Source organism: Mustela putorius, unplaced genomic scaffold (genome assembly GCF_011764305.1).
Source record: "Mustela putorius furo isolate JIRA1106 unplaced genomic scaffold, ASM1176430v1.1 tig00003976_pilon_pilon_pilon, whole genome shotgun sequence".
NCBI classification, from domain to species: domain Eukaryota; kingdom Metazoa; phylum Chordata; class Mammalia; order Carnivora; family Mustelidae; genus Mustela; species Mustela putorius.
Genome location: NW_025422118.1, coordinates 1,552,380 through 1,577,130, shown reverse-complemented (window position 1 = coordinate 1,577,130; position 24,751 = coordinate 1,552,380). Strand labels below are relative to the sequence as shown.

Below are 24,751 nucleotides of genomic sequence, written 5' to 3'. Positions count from 1 at the left end.
CCTCCCCACTCTCCCTCCGACCACCTCTCTGACCTCACCCCTTCAGACTCTGCCCCAGCCACACTCATCTCCTGGTTCTTCCCACTACTCTCATGGGCCTCAGGACCTCTGTATGTGCTATTTCCTCCAAAGTTGTGCATGGCTCTCTCTCTCTCACCTCCTTCAAGTCTTTTCTCAATTGTTTTGTTTTTTTTTTCTTAAGGGAGGTACGAAAACCAATATTCTTTTTTTTTTTTTAAGAATGCTGCTAACCAAAGTCATCAGTGCCCAGGTTTCCCCCCAAAATCATAATGGATAAATCCAATCATCAGCAGTTTGACATTAGAAATGCTAGCCACACAAACAGTAGAGTCCTGATTAAAATGTCATCGAACCAAGTGGGCCAGCCAGAAAGAAAAGCCTCCAATTTAATAACCTGAGAACCTGATTCAGACAATTGCTTTCCCAAATATCATGAATTCTCTTGGATTCTACAGGTAATCCATCTCAACAGTGAGAACATAACTGAAAAATCTGTAGCTTCTCGACATCGACAAAGTCTAACATTTAAGATTCTTGACATCAAATTGTAATCCTTAGGAACAGTCTCATGGAATCTAAGTTTGAAACACAGCAGCCAAAGTGAACTTCACGGAGACTCTCTGGGAGCATCTCATTGACATTGCGAATTTCCCAGGCTTCCTAACCCCCTTGCATGTTCCCTGACCCTGCACTTCTCATCTTTCAGCAAAGGAGTGTTCATTTGTTTCCGCTCTGTCTCCTTGCCCTGCTGGAGTGTAAACTCCAAAGGGCAGGGATTTGCTCCTGCTCTGTTCCCTCCCCTGCCTGTATTTCCAGTGCCTACAACAGAAGACACGATGAATGTTTATTAAATGTTGAAAAGACCTTGAGGACAAAGATTTTCAGTGTCTTTACCTTTAGAAGGCACCCAATTGTCTTATTTACTTTCTTTAATTTTTTTGGCAACAGTAACAACAACAACAACAAACAGCCTTTCTCAATAGGCTTCCCTTTGCTTAAATTCAAAATAAGTCAGCTGATTTTTCAAAGACATTGGCCAAATTATTTGGGAGGAAGGGGTGACAACCTGGGTTTTAGAAACTAATTGTTACTGGCCCCTGAAGTCTAGGGTCGGCTGAGTTGATACGACCCTGCTTATAAAAAAACAACCTTCCAGGGCATCTGGGTGGCTTGGTCCTTAAGCATCTGACTTCAGCTCTGGTCATGATCCTGGGGTCCTGGGATTGAGCCCCATATCAGGCTCCCTGCTCAGCAGGAAACCTGCTTCTCCCTCTCCCACTCCCCCAGCTTGTGTTCTCTCTCTCACTGTGTGTCTCTCTCTCAAGTAAATAAATAAAATCTTAAAAAACAAAAACAAAACAACCTTCCATGCTATGCTTCCTTTTCTACTGTTTTCATCTTCAGCTGCACAACAGACCCAGTAGCCAGAAAAAAATAAGGCTTTCCCTAGGCTATTTGGGTGATGAAAGTCATCACGCTCATTTTAAACATTTGTCATACCCATTCCTTATTCCTATAATACGGTGGGTCTTGTGCCTGCTGTGCCATTCACGTCCCCTCCCCAAGCTCTGAGTTCTGTCAGGAACAGCCTCCAAGACTCCCTTTCCAACCGTGGCCTCAGGTTGCCTGGTCAGTGAAAGGAAAAGCCTCAAATGTACATAAGCTGGCTCCTGCTTGCTGCCCGAGAGGCTCAAAGCCAGAGACCTGAGGTTCCTGCACAGTCCCTCCCCTTCCCGGGGAAGAAAATCAATCACCAGGAAGACAATTTGTAAAGATGTGAAACCGCTAGAAAGAAATCCCCACTTCATGTGGTTTCCCTTGTACCCACACACGTCTACACAGGTTAGACAGCTCGATGCTTTCCCAGGTGACTACACTAGGGTCCCTCTGAGCATGTGGCCTGGGGTCCACCCCTGGCCTCTGAATCCCCCACCCAGACCAACAACCACACCCTGACACAGGACACGTAAAAACAATCGAGTGGCGTTGCTGCTAGATGGTGATACATCCCATCATCACAGGAGAATTGGGGGTGGGAAAGGGTGGCCCTCTGTTATGCTCCATTGCCACTTAAAGAACTTCCACCAGACCCCAGCTCCCAGAGCCGCTCTGGAGCTTTTGCCCCTCGTTCTTAGACTTTTCCCCGTCTAGTAAGTTAGCAGTGTAAATCCAAAGTTCAGTGCTTCAAGAACAGGGAAGGCGCCACGATGAGGTAACTGAATTTTGTGGGTCATTGCGGATACAGGCAAGCCCCCCTTCTGAATGAAGCTGACCCAGGCCCCCTGTTAGAGCAGCCCAAATTCTCACGTGTCCTTATTCTCCTCCAGGGCCACTGGCCTGTGAAAACACAACTGAAATAGACACTGCTCTGCAGACTCAAAGGGAAGCTTCTAGAATCTCAATAGACCAAAGAAGGACCAGAATCCAGAGATCCTTCTTCCCAAACCCTAATGCAGACAAGACAACATTCAGGGAACCAGGGAGGTGGAACTCAGTCTGACAGCAAATCCCGGGCTGTAAAACACACGAGCCGCACTAACTGAGTCAAGCAGAGGCCACCTGCCACCTTCAGCGACCAAGCGACTGAGCGCTGACGCTGCTCTAAAGCCTGGAGCGCAGGGCGCGGGTGGGCCCCCCCCCCCCCCGCAGGCGAGCACGCAGCCCGCTCCGCTCCCTCGCCGGCCCCCTTCCCGAGCTCCACCCGTCCCTCCCGAGCACCTGCTCCAGCACTCACTTTGAGGAAGCCCCTCGGGAAGGGCATGCCGGTCCCTAACCAGGATCCCGCCGGGGGTCCGTCGCGGTCCGCTGTGGGAGCAGCTGGGGCTGCGGGGCGCGCCGCGCCTGTGCCGGGCGGGAGGCCGTCTGGAGGCGGGCGGTCGCGGCGCGCGGCCCTCCGACGGCCTTATCGGCGGCAGAGGCGCGCTATCGGGCGGCCCCGGGGCTCAGCGCGCGGGCGGAGGGGAGGCGCCCGCCTGGGGCTGGCAGATTACAGCAGCGCCCCGGCCGGCTCCCGCTCCCCCGCGGGCGCCCGGCCCCGCTCCCCAGGCCGCGGCCGGCGCGGACCCCGCAGAGAGCCCCCACGGGGGCCGTGAGCCCAGCGGGCCAGCCCCTCACCCAGCTGCGCCGCAGGGAGGCGAGGGAGAGCCCGCCCGCCGCCTCTCCCCGTCCGCCGGCCCACGGCGGGTTTGGGGTGCGGGGGTCTTGCAGAGGCGGGGCTGCCCAGAGGAGGATGCAGGAGGAGGAGAAGCCCCCCCCCCGGTGGGGGCAGCCGGCCTTGCATGGGCAGAGGACTGTGGGGGAGCCGCTGGCCTTCTGGGCTCCCCAGCCCTGGTGTTCACATGCTTTCACGGCGAGGGGGAGGGGCAAGGGGGGAAAAGAGGGGGCCGTGTTCCTTAATTGCTGATTTGCAGGGAATCTGGGCACAACCTTAATAACATCGGGGCCAAAAATAACAGCGTTCCTGGGAACCAGAGGTGAGTCACCACAAACAGCGACCAGGAGGGAAGGGGGGCCCGGGCAGCTCCCCACCCCACGGCGGCCAGGAGGTGGGGGCTGCCCACAGAGCCCCGGCTGGGCCGGTCCTGGCAGAGCTGTTGCTGGCTTGCCTTGGGAAGCCTTCTTTCTGGGCATCTGTGCCTCCTACAGGGGGATGGGGCCCATCTGCCCTGAGTGGCTTTATCCGGTGAGAACACTGCGCCCCTGGAGTACCAGTTGGTGCCTGGCAGAGGGGACCGATGACCCAAAGGAGCTGAACTGTAAGAACCCAAGGACTCCCTGGGACCAGGCAGGCTCCCTGGGGCTTCCTGGAAGTGGCGTCACCTAGATGGAGCTGCTGCTTCCATGCCATGTATCCTCCCTTTCCTTTCCAGAGGTGCACAGACCCCGCTGCCAGAGTCCTGCCTGGGAAGGGTCCCTCTCACCTTGCTCACGTGCCTCTCAGCCTGCGGCTAGCCTGAGACTGGTCCAGGTCCCCTGACAGGCAGCCATCTGGCTTTGGAGCTTTTCTGCAGATCCAAACGGGTCCTGCTGTGAAGGCACAGCTGTTGTGGAAAACGCCACCGAGGGCCGCTCTGTGGCCCTCTGTTCTCCACAGCAGCTGGAAAGCCCCCCCAGTGGAGGCCAAGGCCACTTCCAAGCAGACCAGCACCTGACGTGGTCTGGCGAGGGCAAAAGCAGGTTCTAGGCCACACCTAGACGAGTAATAACACAATCATTACCACACAAGTCCACACAGATGTCTATTGAAGCATATGATTCCAAACAATGGCTTTTTTTTTTTTTAAGGGGCCCAGAAGCCTAAAAGATGTAAAAGCAGGTCCCCAACAACTCTGCCATAGGACAAATGGTCTTCCTTAGCAACAACCACTGGTGGTGACAGAATCCTGCCAGCCTGTACCCCCCTCGCGTGCAGGAGCGACTTTGGAGTCAACTGTAGGGGAATTGGTACATAGCAAGCGCTCAGTAAAGGTTTCTGGAATGGGTCCATGGCTGTCACCAGCAGTGTGATAAGAACAAGAAGCCATTTCACCATCCAGGGAAGAGGAGAGACTAGATTCCAGGCTCTGAAGGAGAAAATGTCAGCAGGTAAACATGGCACATAACACAATTTAGAGAAGGCCCTGAGAGTAGAAACTCCTCTCAAATCTTAGGCGAGGGTGGACGTCAGGCAGGCTTGGTTCTTTGTGTGAGGTCCTTGTGTGGTGCTTCCTGCGGCAAGACAGTGCCTCCCAGATCCCTGAGCCCTAGGCTGGCAGCTGAGCTCTGGGAATCAGGGTGCCTCAGAACTTTACCCCAGAAGGGGGTACCCTCCCCTTGGCAATGCGAGGCTCCTCTCCCGCGGATACACAGAGTCGGGGAAATGGCCGAGCACATGTGGAGTCAACCAAACAACCAGGCTAAAGGGAACGGGACCACATGCAAGCCTCTGGGTCTTGAATAACTGGACCCACGATGAGCTTGAGATGCCTGAATTCCTACCTGGAGCAGGGCTCCTGGGACAGTCAGGCTAGAGATGGGTCATGTGGGCTGAAGTGGTATTTAGCACTCTCTTGTCAGCAGATCTGCCACAAAATACCTTTCTCTTTTCTTAACCTCTAAAAGGGAGGCGCAAAGCCGTCCCAGTGTGCAAAGTGCAGGCCCAGGCCATCTCGGGATTGAGAGGGTGCCTTGAAATTCCACTCCCTTCCACCCAGGTGCTTCTCAAGCTCCTCTGCTCTTGGTTTGATTTATTTGTTTACAAATAGGCTCATACCCAGTGCTCACTGTGTGGTAGGGGCTGTTCTGAGCACTTGACATTCACTCATACAATCCTTATAATTTCCCTGTGAGGGATTCCCTCTCATTAGGCCCAGTTTACAGATGAGGAAACTGAGGAATGAAGTGATTGAAAACCGACTTAACAGGCAGAGAGTTTCCAGCCCAGGCAGTCTGGATCTAGGGTCTGGAGGCCAACTCGGTCACTTTGCTTGGGGATCGATGCTTTAATTTTGTTCACAGTTAGCCAATCCATTTTCTTTAATATTAATTTATATTAATATGTTAGTATTAATTAATTATCCATTAATTGATTTTCCTTAATAGGAACTTTTTCATTCCAGGAGTGATAAGCACGGAATTCAACAACTGTTGAACATTTCAAGTTCTCTTGTTTCAGGTTCTATTTTTCAAAGATGATAAATAAGTCAATAGAAAAAGTGTTTAATAGGTTTTTCATAAAAGTAATAAGACCTCCTCATTGAAAAACATTTGAAAATGGAAGGCAGTGCATATAGTCTTTCATCCGATTCCTTCTACCTCTTGTCCCCACGCCTCCCCAGACAGATGCAAACACCCTCCTAAACTTTGCGTCTGTCATTCCTTTGCTTCTCTTTATAGTTTTACCCCTTGTGTAGGTATTGTTCAGCTTTGCATGTTTTCCTAACTTTGAGTAAGTGGAGTTACACTGGACAGACTCTTCAGCTTATTTGCATTTTTTTTAAAAGATTTTATTCATTTATTTGACACAGAGAGAGACAGCAAGAGAGGGAACACAAGCAGGGAGAATGGGAGAGGGAGAAGCAGACGCCCAGCCAAGCAGGAAGCCCGATGCCGGGCTCGATCCCAGGACCCTGGGATCATGACCTGAGCCCAAGGCAGACGCTTAACGACTAAGCCACCCAGGCACCAGCTTATTTGCATTTTATTTATTTATTTATTTATTTTTAAATTAAATTTAATTTTTTTTTTAAAGATTTTATTTATTTATTTGACAGACAGAGATCACAAGTAGGCAGAGAGGCGGGCAGAGAGAGAGAGGAGGAAGCAGGCTCTCTGCTGAGCAGAGAGCCCGATGCGGGACTCGATCCCAGGACCCTGAGATCATGACCTGAGCCAAAGGCAGCGGCTTAACCCACTGAGCCACCCAGGCGCCCCTACTTATTTGCATTTTAATGCAACATGATGTTTCTGAGATTCAGCCAGGAGTCATCTATTAATTTTCACCGCTGTACGGTATTCCATTGTATGCAAACACCACAAATTATTTATCCATTTTACTGCTAATGGAATCTGAGCTGTCTTCAGCTTTTTACTTTTAAAACATTATCGCTATGAGGCTTCTTATGTGATCATTGCTAGACTTGTCTAGTGTGAACACCAGCAGGAGCGGAATTACTTAACTGAGTCTTTAGCTTGCCTGGATAATGCCGAGTTGTTTTTGAACCTGGCTCTTCAGATTGTACTCCCGATACCAGGGTGCGCAGTGGCTCCTTGAGCTCATCAGACTTTTAAACTTTTGTCAAACCCGTAGGTGTAAAATGGTACTGCATTACAGTTTTAATTTGCATTTCCCTAATTAGTTGGGCATCTTTTCACATGTTCACAGGCCACTTGTTTTTCATCTTCTGCGAAAGTACTGGTCCCATGGTTCATCTCTTTCCTTTTTAAAAAAAGTATCTTTTGGGGGCACCTGGGTGGCTCAATGGGTTAAGCATCCAACTCTTGCTTTAGGCTCAGGTCCTGATCTCAGGGTGGTGGGAAATCCAAGCGCCGAAGTGGGCTCAACTCAGCCTAGAGTCGGCTTGTCTCTTTCCCTACCCCCATGTGCTCTCTCTCTCTCTCTCTCTCACTCTCAGTCTCAAATAAATTAATAAATAAAATATTTTTAAAAATAAATAAAATAGTCTATCTTGATGAACAGAACTTGTCCATCTTAATGTAGTTAAATATATCAATCATTTCCTCTCTGGTTGGTGCTTTTTCTGTCATATGTAAGAACTCCTTCCCTAGCCTGAGCTCATATGTACATTTTCCTGTATTACAAATACTTCATAGTTTTGATCATTATATTTAGATCTTTAGATCCACGGGACTTAATTTTATGTGCAGTGTGAATTAACATTTCTGGTTTTTCCATATAGATCCTTGATTATCTTAGCACCATTTACTGAACAGCCTGTCCTTTCTCCATTGAAGTACGGCCCCATCTCCATCGTATACGCAGGTTCCACGTACAGGTGTCCCCTGGGGCTCTCTCTTATTACCTACCCACTGGCCTGTGCACCTGTCTCGCCTCCAATATCACACGATCTTTATTGCTATTACTTTATCATAAGCTTAATATTGTTTGTAATAAGTCTTACTACCTCCTTGCTTTAGTCCTCTTTAAAAATATCAAAGCTTTTCCCCCTTAAACAAGTAGAAAAAGAGGAGTATAATAAACCCAAGAAGAAAAAAAATTTAAAAGATCAGAAACCAATGAAATCGGAAACAGAAAACAACAAAGAAAATCAGGAGACTGGCTTAGACACAAAACTGGACAAAAGAGAGTTGGGGTCTATTTATGCCTTGCACTGAAATAACTGATTTTAGTTTTTGATTCATAAGTTAGGAAATTCATTTTTAGGATCTTAATGTAATATTAGCCCTTGTACTGAATCATCATATCTGGTTACTGTAGTTCTAAACTATTTGGCAGTTCATATTATAGACTTGGGAGTGTTTCTTTTGTAGTCCATCAATTTCACACTTAAATAAAAAGCATGTGTTTTGAATATGTTAAAAAAGAAAGTATCAGATCTTCTCTTGGCCCTTTACTTTTCTTGTACATTTAGGAAAATGCCACACACACACACACACACACAAAAACTAGAGATTTTGATTGCAATTACATAGAATTCATTTATCAATGTCCAGAGAATCGACTTTATGATATTAAATCTTTCAATTGTATACACATGGTACTGTATATTTGTATATACATTCAGATCTTTAATGTTTTATAATTTTATAATTTTCCCCATAAAAGATCTTTCCCATTTTCTTAAGGTTTTTTTCCTTGGGACCTGGTTATCTTAATGCTGTTAAAAGCAAGATCTTTTATTTGATTATATTTTTGTTTGGTTATTGCAGTATATAGGAATATTATTAATTTTGTGTCTTGAATTTGTAGCCAGCAGTTGTGTTGAGCCCCTGTGTTAGTCCTAATAGTCTGTGTTCATAATTCTCTTTGATTTTTCTCTACAGACATTACTCACAACTGAGGACATTTTGATTTCTTTTGTGCCTTTTGTACCCCCAGTTTCTTTTCTTGTCCTATTACGTTGGCTAAGACATCCAGAACACTGTTGAATGGAAACAGTAATATCAGCATATTTATCGAGTCACTGACTTAAGTGGGGCTGCTTTTAAAGCTCCATTAGTAAGTATGAAGCTGTGTAGGCTATTTAGTGGGTACTATTTAGCAGTTAAGGAGGGTAGATTTAGGTCTCAGTTTATTAAAAGTTTTTAATCAGGAATGAATGTTGAAATTAAAGTCTTTGTTTTCCTTTTCTGTGAAGTTGCATCACATTAACGGATTTTTCCAAGGCTGAACTATCCTTGCATTCCTGAATTAGACTCTTCTTGGCCATCCTATAGTACTTTCAGTATAGCACTACTGAATTAGAGTTGCAAGGTTCTATATAGGCTTTTTGCATTCATAAATCATATTGGTTGTATTAATTTGGTACTGCTGCATGCCACATTTCTCCAAACTTTTAGGCATTTAAAATACATGCAGATTTCTTACTTCACAGTTTCTGCACATCAGCAGCTCAGGACCAGCTTATCTGGGTGTTCTGGCTTTCATGACATTGCAGTCTTTTGTGAAGTTGCAGTCAAGATGTCAGCTAGGGTTGAGGACATCCATCTGCTTCACTGGGGCTGCAGATTCCACTTCCACAGTCCTCAAATGCCTATTGGTGAAAAGCTTCAATTCTTCATCTCCTGGACCTATCCTTGTGTGTCCTCATGGTGTGGCCGCTGGCTTCCCCCAGAGTCATCCAAGAGAACACAATAGAAGCCACAAGCGTTTTAATGACCTAATTTGGACATCACACATCGTAACTTCTACCATCTCCTATGTGTTAGAACCAAACCACTAAAATCCAGCCCACAGTTGATGAGGGCATTGTCAAAGGAAGGGTGTCAAAGTATCTGTAAATCTATTTTAAAACTACGATATTGGCCAGTTGTTTTCTTTTCTTATCTTTTGATGTCTTACCATGCTGTACTAAACTCATAGATGAACTGGGGGTTAGCTTTGCTTCCTCTTCTAGTGTCTCCAATGATTTGTCTTTGAGGGGCATTCATTGTTGCCTGCAAAATCTAGTCCTCATGTTTTAATTCAAAGAGACAGCGACTACAGGGGAGGGGGACTACTGATTTGCTCTATTTAATGCTATACATGTATTCAGGGTACAAGTTTGTTAAGATATCAAAATCTGGGAAACATATTCAAGATATTGAAAACTTTGCTCTCATTCTCTTAAACATCTTGTTCCACTCAGCATTGGCCTAAAGTGCTGCAAAATACTTACATTCAGGCAAAACATAAAATAGAGGAGAGACCTCATTTTTTAAAAAAAAGGATTTCACCATGAAAAGTTGGAGAAATTAAAAGCTTAAAAAGTTTAAGTCGTAAGCACTTAGTTAATAAAAAATAATCCAATGGTAGACTCCCACTTATTCTGGTAAATTTAAGGTAGTGGTTTGCAAACTTTTTTGTTCTTAGGACCCTTTTACCCACTCAACATAATGGAGGACCCCATAGATGTTTTTTGTAAATATTATATTTTTCAGTATCTACTGTGTTAGAACTTAAAACTGAGAGTTTTAAAAAAAAAGTGTGGCGCACCTGGGTGGCTCATTGGTTTAAGCCTCTGCCTTCATCTCAGGTCATGATCTCAGGGTCCTGGATTGAGCCCCACATTGGGGCTCTGCTCTGCAGGGAACCTGCTTCCCCCTTTCTCTACCTACTTCTCTGCCTACTTGTGATCTCTCTCTCTGTTAAACAAATTAATAAAATCTTAAAAAAAAAAAAAACCCAGTGTGTACTATTTCATTTAGACATAGCATGATAAGCCCATTTTACATTAACACAGATAAAATTTTCATGAAAAATAATTATATTTTCCAAAATAAAACAAAATTTACCAAGCAGGGGATTGTTGCTCTACACTTGGCAAATCTGTTTATAATCCTGGTTTAAGAAAAGACAGCTGAATTGTCATGGCTCTTTCTGCATTCAAGGGCTTGCCATATGTTGTTTGGGTGGTGATAGATGCCTGAAGACCTGGCCTCAGCGGGGGAAGGCGGACTGTTTTCACATGTGTTCCATTAACGGAGTGCATTCTTGTTAGCACACCAAAACTCTGCAAGCAGTCCTCTCTTAAAGGTTAGTTGCTGTGTGAATCTCGTCAAATATCAATGAACTTTTCCTGTTCTTTACAGTGTGAGAGAATGAGAGGGAAAGGCCAATGACATTTAGCATGGTGAGAACAGGCTTGGCCTCGGGAGCTCGGGAAAAGAATGGGTGGCTCCCTGAGTCCTTTGAAACTGCAGACCGAGGTAGTCGAATAGTGTCTGGTGCTGAGACTCCCGGCACCAGAGGATGAGAGACTAGACAGGAACTCCTGGGTCCTCACCGTGAAGAGGAAACTGAGTCTAGGGATTTTGCAGAGCAGAGGCCCCCGAGTCCCTGCTCTTGCCACTGCTCGGTGAAAAGAAGAAGAGGGAGATCAAGAAAGAGGAAGAGTCGCCAGGCGGTGTTCTACGACGGTGTTCTAAGGTAGCAGACCATGACCCACTCCACTTTGGATAGTTGGGTGGGCTAGTGAATCAATCGAAGGATCTTTTAGGTCCTTCCTGGCCCCAGAAGTCCCTTGTTTATGCTTGCATTTGGCCATTCTCTTAGTTGGACAGTCCCTTCATCAAGAGACTTGCGAAAAAGGTCATCAAATTCAAATCAATAAAACTACTTCTTATCATTTTTTTCTTTTTTTTAAAGAATTATTTATTTATTTGAGAGAGAGAGAGAGAGCATGAGCATGGGGAGACAAGAGAGAGGGGGAGAGAGAGAGAATCTCAGGCAGACTCCCTGCTGAGCGAGGAGCCCAATGTGGGGCTTGACCTCATGACTCTTGAGATCATGACCTGAGCTGAAATCAAGAATTAGATACTTAACTGACGGAGTCACCCAGGCGCCCCTGGACTTCTCATTTTTTTAAGAGGAGGGACGGAAGAATTCAATACTTGACCATAATAATAATAGCATTTATTAAGCACTTACCATGTGCTCATTCATTCATTAACCCATTATTTCTCTCCTTCCTCCATCTTCCCTCCCCCGCTTCTCAGTCACTCTCCTCCTCTCTCTGTCTCTCTCCCTAGCTCTCTTTCTTCCAATACTCACCAAGCACTATTATGTGCCAAGCACGTTACCATGTACACAACAGTAAACAAAGCAGACACAGTCTAAACACTTCATGTCCATTATCCACTTAGTAACCCAACAATAGCTGGGGTAGCCACGGTCATAACCGCCATTTTAGTGATGACGTCACCGAGGTGGGAAAGGTACTTACCAAACGCACAGAGCTAGAGAAGGAATCCAGGTCTCACTCGGAGCTGTTCCCCCATAACCACAATAGTGTATTGTCTCCAGAATGGCAGTGGGTGGCTGGTAGCTTCTCTGAATTTACGCTTCCCTGGAGTCCAGGGTGGAAAACCCAGTCATCATAGCCCTACCCCTTCTCACTCTCTCATCTCCTTTCACTGAACATCTAAGCCAACACTGGGAATCTTGTATCCCAGAGCAGGGACGTGGCTTCATCAACTTGACTGGAATGGCAGTTAAGAGCTGGCTGCGTACCAGGACGGGTCACTCCATGGTGGGGGTTGGGGGAGACTTGGTCATGAGGACAATAGCAGCCAAGGTGGGGGAAGTGCCAGTTACAGCTCTGATCATCTCTAAGAGATTCTGAGGAAAGAGGTGGAAATCTAAGGACATGACTTTCTCTTATTTTGAAATTTGAGGGTGAAATACTGGTCTTCCAGGGGCCCTCCCTGAAGAGAGTCAGATTTATGTCACTGAACTCCCTTCCCCACGTGTGTCTATAAGAGGGAGGAGAAGAAAGGGGAGCACTGGAGAAAGTGGGGTGGGGGAGAAGGAGGAGGGAAGGGGAATGGAGGAGGGCGGGGAAAAGACTACTTTTCTGGAGGAAGAGCCTGTTGGACCTGTCCCCAGGTCACCAGCTATCTGCTCCGAAGCCAGACACACAAAGGGGTTCTGCTGGAGAGGCTCAGTGAGCCCAGTGCTTTGTGGCTATCTGCTGTCTAACTTACACATCTCTGCGGCCCAACCACCCTGCAACCTCCAGTCCCACTCAAACTCCCATGGGGTCATTTCAACTCTAGAACAATTTTTCCCGAAAGCCCCTCATCACGGTAAAAGCCCTGGACTAAGAGTCAGACGGTTTCAGTTTGAACTGAGCCTGGATCTAGAACCTGGGACTTGCTCTTTACTCTTTCTGGACCTCAGTTCTCCTCATCTGTAACATGGGTACAAAAATACCTTCTGGGCTTGCTTCACAGGATATTTACAAGGATGTCAATAAGTGTTCTATCTAAAAGCACTTTGTTATTATCAACTGAAATAATAATCATGTTTCTAGATAATATAGTCCAAGAATGATAAATGACCTAATTTATGCATTCCCCTGTACCTGACAATTCAACAAGCTGGAGACTTTTTCAGCAGTATCCAAATGCCAGTAGCCTCTGGTGCCCACTCACCTCCTGGGCCACGCATAGATTTCTCCAAGTTGACTTCCTATCCAACTGGGAGGAACACACTTATTTCTTTAAACACACAGGCAGTGGGAATTTATCATAACTTAAATTTTTTTTTTTTTTTAATAATCAGATAGTTTGGAAAATGTTAAAAGAGATCATCATCTCACTGTCTGAATATAACCACTATTGTGACTAGAAGATTATATCAAAACAGGGTCACGTACCCAGGCTTTGGAGTCAGACAGACTTGGGTTCTACCACTTAGCAGCTGCAAGACCTTGGGGGCACCTTACTGAGGGCTCTCAGTCCCTGAGTTACCTCTGCCCTGAGAAAAGAATAGAGATGTTCCTTCCGGTGGGGGAGGGGAGCTGCTGAGAGGAGGAAGTTGGGGGAACAGGGGTGTAGAGCCCTGCCCACAGCCAGTGCTCAGGAAATGTTAGCTGCTGTTATTAGTCCAGTGACTATCCCAACGACTTTAAAAAATGCACACGTAGTATACGCAAACATATATATGGTTTCAAAAATAGGAGTCATGAGTTTTTATAACCTGCTTTTGTTAACAACACATCAAAAATGTTTTTTCACATGAGAAAAATACACATCTTTTCTGTGTCATCTATTTTTTTTAAGATTTTATTTATTTATTTGAAAGAGAGCATGAGAGAGAGAGGGAGAGAGAGAGCATGAGCAGTGGGAAAGAGTCAAGGGGAGAGGGAGAAGCAGGCTCCCTGCGGAGCAAGGAGCCCAACGTGGGGCTTGATCCCAGGACCCTGGGATCATAACCTGAGCCAAAGGCAGTCGCTTAACCAATTGAACCACCCAGGTGCCCCTCTGTGTTACTTTTTAATGCCTGCAGGGTAAGGCATCCTTCGTCCTCCGGATGTTTGTGACCTCATTTAACCGGCCCCCTATTGCTAAACACTTAAGATTCTCCCCCCCCTTTTTTTGCCAATTTAAATAGTGTTACAATTAATATCTTTGCGCTCTTGCATGTGATGATTTCTTTAGAATCCTTTCCAGATATTTTTCTAGACCGGCTAGAGTCAAAGGTTGTGAACATTTTTGTGGCGTTGATAGGTTGTGTCAATTTTCCTCCCCCCCAGAATGTTTTCTGCCCCAGCTAGACATTCATGTTTGTTTGTTTTGACTGTTTGAAAAATGGACTTCTTACTGTAGGATCATCACCCCACAATACTGACCCAGCTGCATGCCAGTCTCCATCTTGCTTGGGAGCCTGACATGGACAGCCAGACCCACGCGATCACATTAGTGTGCCTCCATCCAGGGCCAGCGCTTGCCTGGTGACACGCTTTCAAGAACTGTCCTTAGCTGGGGAGTCGTCTTAATCCCCACTGCGACCTCAGTCCTCACAGTTTATACTGTATTTTCTTTGTGCGTAGGGCTGGTTAAAGACCACCTGTTTCGGCCGTTCCATATGCTGCCTTAGCAGAGATTTATTTAGCTAATTATCCCAACCCTTCGAGGATCCATAAAACAAACACGGCATTTACACCAAATACGCACCTCCGTAAAAAACCTCCAAACCAGCGGGAGGTTTCCGTCTTACAATAATCGTGGTAATCATGTACATTTGTAGAGCAATTTGCAGTTTGCAAGCATAATGACCTACACTATGATGTGTAATACTCAAAATGATCCCAGGATTTTTATTATTATTAGAAGTTCTTATCATTTCTGTTTTACAGAGGGCGAGACTGCAACTCAGAAAATCATACTGAGTTGCCTGTCCTACAGCTAATTAGTGACTGAGGCTGGAATCTGTTCTGGCTAAATCCTAGATGCTCGCGCCACGCCACGTCTCCTGCTTTGTGAACATGAATCAGTCACATTGTTGAGGGTTAAGGGATCACTGGTATTCTCCTACAGGGTATCCGATGGCCTGGCTAGGATGGGTTGAGAGGGAGAGGGAGAGAGAGAATTTCACTTTGGGTTTCCTAAAATTCTAGCTTAACCTCTGATCAAATGATAATGATATTTAAAGCTGAATATTCTGGGGGTCCCTGGGTGGCTCAGCTGGCTACCCGTCCAGACTCCTGATTTCCATTCAGGTTCTGGAATCAAGGCCCAGGCTGTGCTGGGGGAGGGGAGCAGTGTCTGCTGGAGACTCTCCCTCTCCCTCTATGCCTCCCCCCACCCATGCCCTCTCTGTCTCTCTTTCAAATATATATATATATTTTTAAGCTGACTATTCTGTCTCAGGATCATTCTGCAACCTGGAGGGCATTTAGACTCCTAAAATCTTCAGTTTATGCCTTCAGATGTGGCACGGATGGTCTGATTATTTATAGTCTGGCATTTCCTAAACTAGGCAGTGTTTGGGGAGGAAGTCAGCCATCCTGCCAAATGCTGAATGTTCACAATTCAGCTGAATAATGAGGGAATCTAACGTTTCAGGGTAGAAGGTATAAAGGCGGAGGCTCTGATTGGTTCTCCTTGGCAAGGTAAATCTCAGGCCCAGGTCAGACTTGCCACCCCCTTCCCTGCGGTCAGGGATCCGGCCTGCCTGGAAAGGAGCTGGGTTTCCACAGGGAAGCCATCTGCGGCTCCTCCGCAGAGACGGCCCGAAGCCAGATCAGAGTCTCTAATGGCCCGCACCCCCGCTGTCGACGGACCCCGGCTGCGGTCCTTCATTTCACACTGGCTCTTGGAACTCAAAGTGCAAAGAGACCTTACAGGTCATCTAGTGTCCGATCCCTTCTTGTGACATCCCCGACGGAGTGGAGCCGCCTCCCCTTGACCTTCCAGAACAATGTGTCCCAGAGGCTCAGAAGGTCACACACAGGGACTCCCCAGCTTCGGTCCCAGTTCTGCCCACCCCCACCTCCCTCCCAGGTTTAGTCCCCACGTGGCTCAGACTGCCTCCCTCCCAGGCCCCAAGCCCAGGTCCTGCCCAGGGTGGGGATAACCACAGTATCCACCTCACGGTGCTTCTCTAAGGACCAAGCTAGATCGCATATGACCAGTGTTCCCCACGGCGCCTGCGCATAATAGATGCTCAATAAATGTAACCGTGATTTTTGCGACTTGGTTTTCTCCAAGCCGACTTTTAGTCTGTCCACGCCTCTCAGGGTCTTTCATTAGGACATCCTGACGAAACACTCAAGAAAGCAGTCATGATCTCTGTCCGTCTGCATACCTGTCATGCTCCACCTGCCCCAGAGTTCAGTGAATATGCTTGCTCGGTCTGCAAACAGGAACCTAGAAGGTTAACTAGTCCACACCTGAGGACTGTTTGCCTCCCAGGGCTGATCTTGCTTCAGTAAGAAGCCTACTTTGGGTAGAGTTGTTCAACTAGTTAGGTTGTCCAAGTCACTTAACTGTTCTCATCCACCCCGGATGTTTTCAAAGATATTAGCAGAGACTCTGCCAATATAAACCATGTCCAACATAGAAAATCAAAATTTTATATTAAAAAATAAATATATGGAGAGTTCTAGTGTTTTCTTTCCTTGCTGAAAAGGCTGGCCTTGCTGCCAGGAGTCACGGTCCCTATAGTATTCTCCTTTTGCAGAGTGCTGGGCACATTTGTTGGTAATGAAATCCCTTTGTTTATGATATAACCACCATGTGGCATTTAAGAAATACTTTATTTTATTGTTGTTATGTGTGTACATGTTTGTCTCCTCTATTAAAAGGAGAGCTCTTTGGGGGACAGAGACTGCAGTATAACCATCACTAGATGTCATCCAAGCACAGGGCTTTAAACATAATCGATGCTCAGTGACTACCTGTCAAGTGGACCATGAATCTGTGTATGCATGAGAAAAATGAATGAATGACTGATTTCTCCCAATAAATTATTGTTGAGTATTATAAAGTAAATGAGTTTATTTAGGCAGGGCTCATTCCTGGTGAACCCATACTAGCTGCCACAGACCATGATTTTCCCCTAACTGGTCATATACCATCTGTTTAATAATCCATTCTAATTTTCTTCTTAGGAATTTGGCCTTGCGAAATCAGCTTTCTTGAAAAGCGAGACATCTACCTGCTTCCAGTCTCCTCTGTAGTTCTTCAAGACTTTTCCAATATGCCCAAGAGTGTCTCTGTGGCCACATGTCTGAATACTGGGCACCGGGAGGGACCTGCTCCAGACAAGGAGACCTGAGTCCATTCAACACCTGTGTGCTAACGTAACGGCTGGTCTGAAACAAGGTGGGGTGGTTCAGTTGAGCAGACTCCGCAAAGTCTCCAAACTTTTCAGATTGTTCACTGTCATCAATAAAAATATTTTCGAGCATAAACCTTCCACATACGGATATTTATTTATCTATAAATTACATATACGAGTAATACTGCAACAACATGACGTTATAAAACACACAATAAAATAAAATTTTAAAAAGATGAGATATTTTCTTTAAAAAGATGAGATATTTTCTGTGCACCTTCTTGTACAGCACTGGGGTGCATGGACTCCACTTTGGAGACCACAGGACCAAGGTAATGAACCGACTCCCCCCGTAGGGCACCGCCCTCTGGAGCCACCACGGGCCTGTATCCTTAGCTCTCAGAGCACCCCCCCACATGTGTGCCACTGGTCACGCATTGACTGGGAGCACAGAGGAATAGCACGGGCAGGACAAGGCCGTCTGGAGGTGACCCCTTTCTGCCGCAGGCTGGGATTGGGGATCCCCCTCCCATGGGTACCCAATCCTGGGCAAGCTGCTGAGTACCACGGAGCCTCCACTGCTCATATCATAGAGGAAAGCTACTACCTACATTTCAAGCTGTTATGAGGATTGTGCGGTCTATGTGGAATGAGTGGAAGGAGGGTGGCCACAGAATTGGTGTCCAACCAACATCTGTCTCCTCTCCTATAGGGTCCATGTTCTTTTATTTAGAAGACAGTGCCTGCAAGAAATAACGTCACTTGGAGCTCATCAAGGGCCTCCATAGCGATGTATGGAAATATTTTTCTTCTAGCCGGTAATTGAAGATATAATTACTTAGAAACGCTGGAAGGGACAATCTAGGGAGAGAGAATGGTTGGTGTAGATAAGAAAGGGAGTGGGTGTTCGTGAGCAGCGTGAGGAAAAAAGCGCCCAACGTGGGGAGGAAACAGACATATTAACTCAACTTTTCCGCCCTCCACTTTTTTCTCCGGTGAAGTGATCTTTATACAAGAGATATTTTTTAAATGTAGTTTTATTTAAATTTAAAATGTATCATGCAATATTTAAGACACACAGAAAGGGACAAAGAAAATGCAACACACAGCTGTGTTTCGAACACTCAGCTCAAGAAATAAAATATTGAAAACAATATTTTGTTTGTCAATGCCCCTCTCTGCCAACCCAATTATATTAATTTGGTATATATCACTCTACACAGTTCTATATACCTTTATAGCATACATATGTATATCTGTATCCCTAAACAGAACAGAGTACCATTCTGAGTATTTTCCAACTTAAAAACTACGTCTTGGGGAGCCTGGGTGGCTCAGTGGGTTAAAGCCTCTGCCTTTGGCTCAGGTCATGATCTCAGGGTCCTGGGATGGAGCCCCGCGTCGGGCTCTCTGCTCAGCGGGGAGCCTGCTTCCTCCTCTCTCTCTCCTTTGCCCCTACACACTCATTTGCGCTCTCTCTCTCTCTAATAAATAAAATCTTTAAGAAAAACCAAACCATGTCTTGTTATTACATTATTAGTATCACTTTGGTACATTAACTTATCCACGCAACAAATGTTTATGACATGTCTACTATACTTTTTGTGTCATGATTAATTGTAATAGAGAAGAAAATCCCTTCTCTTCCCAGTCCTAGAAAGATGCCAGCACCAACTACATGAAAAATGATTCCTTCACAAAGTCATTTTCAGGCTTGCAAATTCTTACTGCTTTCATTTCACTATTTCCACAGAAAACTCACCAATCTGTTAGCAGGCAGAGAGAGTGATGACGGATACTGTGATTCTAGAAGTGGGCATAAAGACATGTCAGGAATGCCTGAGTTCTCCCTCAGAGAAAGCGGGCGGAATGTCTTGGGAAGGCGGGAAATGCACCGTCACCTTCACCGGTCTTATTTTCTAGACCACGGTATTCAGCATAGAGCTCTTGAATCCCATCCAAAGGAACTTAGTTCTAGAGGCATCTGTGGAGGAGTTTATGCTAAAGAGACTGCTAGCCTTCCCGGTTCTATCCACACACGGCTGCTGGGGTGTGGAAGGCTGGCTCCAGAACGTTCCATCTGGCTCTGGGGCCTGCGTTCTCTTCACAGGCTGTGTGTCTCCTCAAGGCTGAGGGCTTTGTGGGCCTCCCTTCCTGCCTCCCCCCTGGTTGCAGTGGGTGCAGCACGAAAGTGAGGCCAATTTCACGAATTACCAGCAGAGTAACCCAATGTGACAGCTCAGCCCTTCCAGGTTTCTGTCACACAGGCTTCTGGCTGAAAAGATTCTCCAGGTCGTGGTGTTCTTGTCCTTTGAATGAGGTAAACAGAAATACTTCCACGAAACTGACTCACCAATACTCTACTCATCTTTCATGGTGAGGGTTGGTAAGTTGCAAAAACTCGTCCAGCCTCTGATCCCCGCCCCCCACCCCCAGACCGGTCTCGGGGTCACACTTTCACTTTGATCACACTCACGCCAAGGACGCTCTTCGATCACATGCCACGTTCTGGGAGGGAGAAGCGCCCTTCAGCTCCCACTGCACACAAGTCAGAGTGGTTTTTTACCAGTGAAAATACCTTGTTCCTTCCGTCTCTGGGTGGGTGCGATCTTGGCAGAGAGAATGTGTCCCAGCCATGTGAGCAGTGGTGTTAGCATTGGATCCTGCCCTAAGCAACACATGGCCAAGGTTCCTCTTTTCTACCTAGAAATAGCCATGCAATGCTCAAGAGGACCCCCTCTTGACGCAGCCCCCGATGCTCAGGGTCCCCCTGGGGGCCGCGGCTGCCTCTGAGACTCGGGTCCTACTGGCTGAGGTGGGCTTCAGAGAACAGGCTCAGCCGGGGAGAACAGACCCACCTCTACGGGTCACGGATCTCACTTCAGCCTCACTCCCGATCCTCCCGATCCTTTCCCGAACACAGGAGATTGCCCACGGGTCCCCCAAAGTCCCCCTCCAAAGAGGCCTGACAACTTGGGAAGTCTTACCACGTGCTAAAGGAGGGCATCCAATCCTAGAGATAAGAAAGACCATTGCAGGACCTCTCGGGGCTCCCAAGATGTCCCAGGTTAGATTCTTTGTCCTCCTTTTCCTTCCTGTGTGTGTGTCTGCCCAGGACAGGTTTCTCTGGCCCATCTCACTGTCTGTGATGCTGCTGGTGCCCAGGGTCTCATTCCCTTGGGTCTGAATCACTCACTCTTGTAAGCGCCTCGGAGCCAGACCCTCCCTCCCCAGATCCCACTGGATGGGGTTTAACTGCAGAACCCACTGGGCTCACTGGCCCACTCCTCCTGCTGCCTGGAGCTGTCTTTCCATACCTCCAAGTCGGCCCCTCGCTGGTCTGCATGTCTCCCCAGGGACACCTTCCCCAGGGTGGCTGCGATCTCAGTGTTCCACCAGCACCCGAGCACATCCCTTTCTTAATAAGGAACAATGGCCTTTTGGGGGGGGGGCAGGGTCCAGTCAAATTAATAAATCGTTTCAGTGTAAACAGAAGAGACCAAGTGAAAAAAAGAAACCGAAAATTACCCATAAATCCTCTTCCTTGTGATAAACATTCTTTATATTTGGTACATTTGCTTAAAGTCCTTTTTCTTCGCATATGAATAAAACATATTTTTCCCAAATTGGACTTACACCATGTATAATAGTTTGTATCCCGTCATTTTTCTCAAGCCTTGCTGTAGCAATAAACACATCACTTTTCATTCTTGTCTCTGGATCCCAGGCATGCTGTTCTTCTCAATTCCCTGTCCTGCAAAGCCTTGCCTAATCATCGCGGTCTGTACTAATTTCATTCCTGTCAATATGTTCAGCCTTTGTCATACAGATTGCATAATTCTGTGCTTGATAGATCGTTCTGTCTTTTCTAATAACTTGGAGGATTGGTCTTATTAGGTTCCTGCAATTAATGGAGACCCCTAAAGGTCAGCAACCACACCTGACACAGTATTCGCTGATTTTCAGGTCACTTTCTGTTTTGCGGATTCCACAAAGCCCCCTCCCCCCCGCCCCCCAACAACTTTTGGTGTTCCTGGGCAGAAGTGGAAATTCTCAGATAAAACGGCCAGAAGCCAGTAATGAAGACCAAACGCGGTTAAAACACTTTTATCGAGTTCATCCTAGAAAAGCGTGAGGCTCACATCTTGTGTTTTCCTAACTCAGCCCTGCCCTTGGCTGGTGTCAACGTAGCATGGTTCCCTCAAGAGCATGGATGACAGGCTAGAACCCTCCCGGACCCGGGCTGGAGCTGTGTGGACGCTCTTTCCCCCTGAAGCCGAATGACTGGACGTCAAAGCAAAGAAGGAATAAGAGGCGATCTCTCCTCACCCTCCTCATAACTTAAAAATAAATAAAATTAAAAAGGGCTCTAGAAGAACATACAGATTAAAAAGGATTACCAGTTAATGACAGTTATGGTCTAACATGAAAGTAGCATTTTTCTGACCCATTTTACGGAGGTAATTCCCTCTGCTCCCAAACATAAATCCTCACACACACACACATGCACACACACTCACAACGACACACACGCGCGCACACACTCACGCATATACCCTGCTAGAGTAAGAGAGAGTAACCTCGTGTTATTAATACCAGAGTGAGGTCGTGCTCGAGTCCAGCTCAGTCTCCGTAAGGACGCTTCTCTAGTAAGGACGCTTCCTCTCTGGCTTGTTAGGGGCATTTTAATTCTAGACCCTCAAGATCCATTCGGGGTGACCAGTCCTCCATCGCCTCACATAGGACACGTCCCCGCAGAGGAAAGGCTGTGTGCCGGAGGAGGAAGAGGGCAGAGCAAATCTGGGTGCTGTTCCCTCTTCCTTCCAACCTCCCCCCATCCTTCCCTCTGCTCCCCAGCGCGGACCCTGCACTTGCTTAGCTGTGTGACTCTGACAAGTCACTTTCCCTCTCTGGGCCGCTGCACTGCAGCCTCCTTCCAGGCCCCGACCCAACATTCTCTGAAATACCTTCTTCATCTTCACCAACTCCATATTCCAAATCTGAAAGTGCCGGTCTAGGGTGTGTGAGCGGAGGAGGGTTGCCGGTGCCTCCAGTGTGGCCCTTAGCTTCCATCTCCTGCCTGACTCCCCTAGACAGTGGTCCAAGGACACCTCGGGTGTCACCTCCTCCATGAGGCCTTCTTTCCTTGCAATTCTCATCATTATCATCACCACCGCCAGATGGAGTGAGTCTTGTCCTCTGTGCCCCAAGTACGTTTTGTTTCTTCCTCGGAGGTGAGTCTGATACAGAGGGCTCTTATGTCCTTGAAACAGTGGCACAGCCATGCCCTTGGGTGCCACTGTTAATTGGATTATTCCAGCTCACACTGCAGCAACAGGCCCCAGGAGAGGGCATTTGCAACAAAAATAGGCATTGTTCCTCCGGCAGGCGTCACAGTCCTTACCCTTTGCCAGTAGAGTTCCTTTTCATTTCCCTGAAGATGTTCCACAGAAGGTTTGAGAAGACAATGCATAGGAGAGCGTTAGTGGACAGGGTAAAAAGGATGGGGGGGGGTGCTGGCAGGCTGCTAATCCCTGGGGAAAACCCGAAGTCAGCGAAGTCAGTGGGGCAAGGACAGGTTCCCACAGAAGCTCCTCGGTTGGCCACCTGCCGAGACCCAGGGGGACACTCCCTCCCTTCTCTGGTCCAAAGCAGAGCCCCCCCTCCCCACCCCATGCTGCCTGTCCTCCCCAGAATGCCCCCTGGCAATCGCTGGGCCATCTGAGTCCGATGACCTCAAACCTGGGGCGCCTCACTGTTTAAAATAAAATAGAATGAATCCTATTTTGACCCAACTTTAGAACAGTTGGTGAGGTGTCATGGTGGGGAGGGCCCCCTATTCACTGCACGGCCCGCTACTGTCCTGCTGAGGCCACTTCCCCAACTCCCTCCACCTTCGATGGGGACCACTGTTGTCACAGAAGCAGCATTTGGGGAAGCACCTTCCTAGATCTGTGAGTCAGTTTTCAGAAGCTTCCTCCCCAAGGCTTCAATGGGAAACCTCAACTGTGGCATGTCCTAGAAAAAACAATCTGAGGTTTCTTCTTGTGGCTTTGTGATCTTCGTGATTAGCTAATGTTTCTTCTTGTGGCTTCGTGATCTTAGCAGATCTTCTGCAGATGGAGCCTTCACTACCGCCATTTGGCAGATGGAGAAACTGAGGCCCAGAGAGGCTAAGAGCTTCTTGCTGAAGGCTTTGCTGCAGTGACGGGACTTAGGTTGGAACCTAGGCAGTCTGACTCTGGAGTCCTAATCCTCATCATGAGGATCTACTTTCTTCTCATCTAAACTTTTCTATAAGATCTGGCATTTATAGTTCCCTAGGACAGAGTAAATACTCTTCCAAAATTCACATTTTCTTTTAGATTCTCCATTTGAAGTGCACCGAGGACCTCATTGTTTAAAAGACTCTCATCTCCTGGGGCACCTGGGTAGCACAGTCCATTAAACCTCGGACGCTTGGTTCTGGCTTAGGTCAGGATCTTGCAGTCATGATCTCAGGGTCAAGATCTCAGGGTCATGATCTCAGGGGGTCATGGGATCAAGCCCAGCATTGGGCTCCATGCTGAGCCTGGAGTGTGCTTAAGATTCTCTCTCCCCTCTCCCTCTGCCCTTCCCCCTGCATGCTCGCTCTCTTTCTCTCTCTCTCTCTCTAAAAGAAATAAAACAGGGGCACCTGGGTGGCTCAGTTGGTTAAGTGTCTGCCTTCGGTTCAGGTCAGGTGCTGGGATTGAGCCCCACATCAGGCTCCCTGCTCAGCAGAGAACCTGCTTCTCCCTTTCCCTCTGTGGCTCCCCCTGCTTTTGCTTTCTCTCTCTCTCTCCGTCTGTCAAATAAATAAATAAATAAATAAAATCTTTAGAAATAAATAAATAAGTCTTTAAAAAAAATAATAAAAGACTCTCATCCCATAACTGGTCTTTTACAAGAAAAATCTGATGTGGAAAGTTATTTCGTTTTTATAAGTGAGGTTTCCCTATTCTTGCCTAGAGAGTTCCCAGACAGCATCAATGAAAGTATCTAGTGCATTTTGCCTGGCACACAGTGAGCCCTAAGTGATTATTTGTTGAGTCTAATTTGGGGCCTGAACCAATCCAACTGAAAACATCCACTCAGCCATTGCTTAACTCATCTGCGGCCATTTGCCTGTCAAACTGGGACCGCCCAATATATGCCCCCAGGCTAGACGTCTAGACCCAAGAAAAAGACCCTTCTCCTTTTCTTCAAAATACACTTTTAGAAATTATGCGGGTCTGGGGTCATCTGCTCCTGATGAGGCTTATTAAAATAGGAAACTATTTTAAAGCTAAATCATCAATCAAAAATATTATCCACTCTGGTATGGCTGCTTTCCACAGATCATAAAATCCCATCAACTTGCTCCAAAGAAAAAGTGACCTATATAACAATGAACGCATGAAAAACAATTAATCCTCCATTGAAATGTTTAAAAGCTGGAATTGTGGTCAAGCCAAGATTCCCAGGGAGTAGCAGGACCTGGTGATG

The 24,751-nt window shown here is 46.9% G+C and overlaps 1 protein-coding gene across 13 annotated transcripts in view; it reads right to left on the bottom strand.

Annotated features, from left to right (window-relative positions):
• Window positions 1-24,751, bottom strand: part of ANK1 (ankyrin 1) — a 207,446-nt gene that overhangs the window by 124,683 nt on the left and 58,012 nt on the right. The window contains exon 1 of one of the 13 annotated variants that reach the window (XM_045070941.1): window positions 2,756-2,904. The exons of the other annotated variants lie outside the window; for them this stretch is intronic. Coding sequence (XP_044926876.1) covers window positions 2,756-2,782 — 27 coding nt within the window. The 5' untranslated portion in view covers window positions 2,783-2,904. Of the gene's footprint in view, window positions 1-2,755; window positions 2,905-24,751 lie in introns of those variants that run through there. 13 annotated transcript variants of the gene reach the window in all.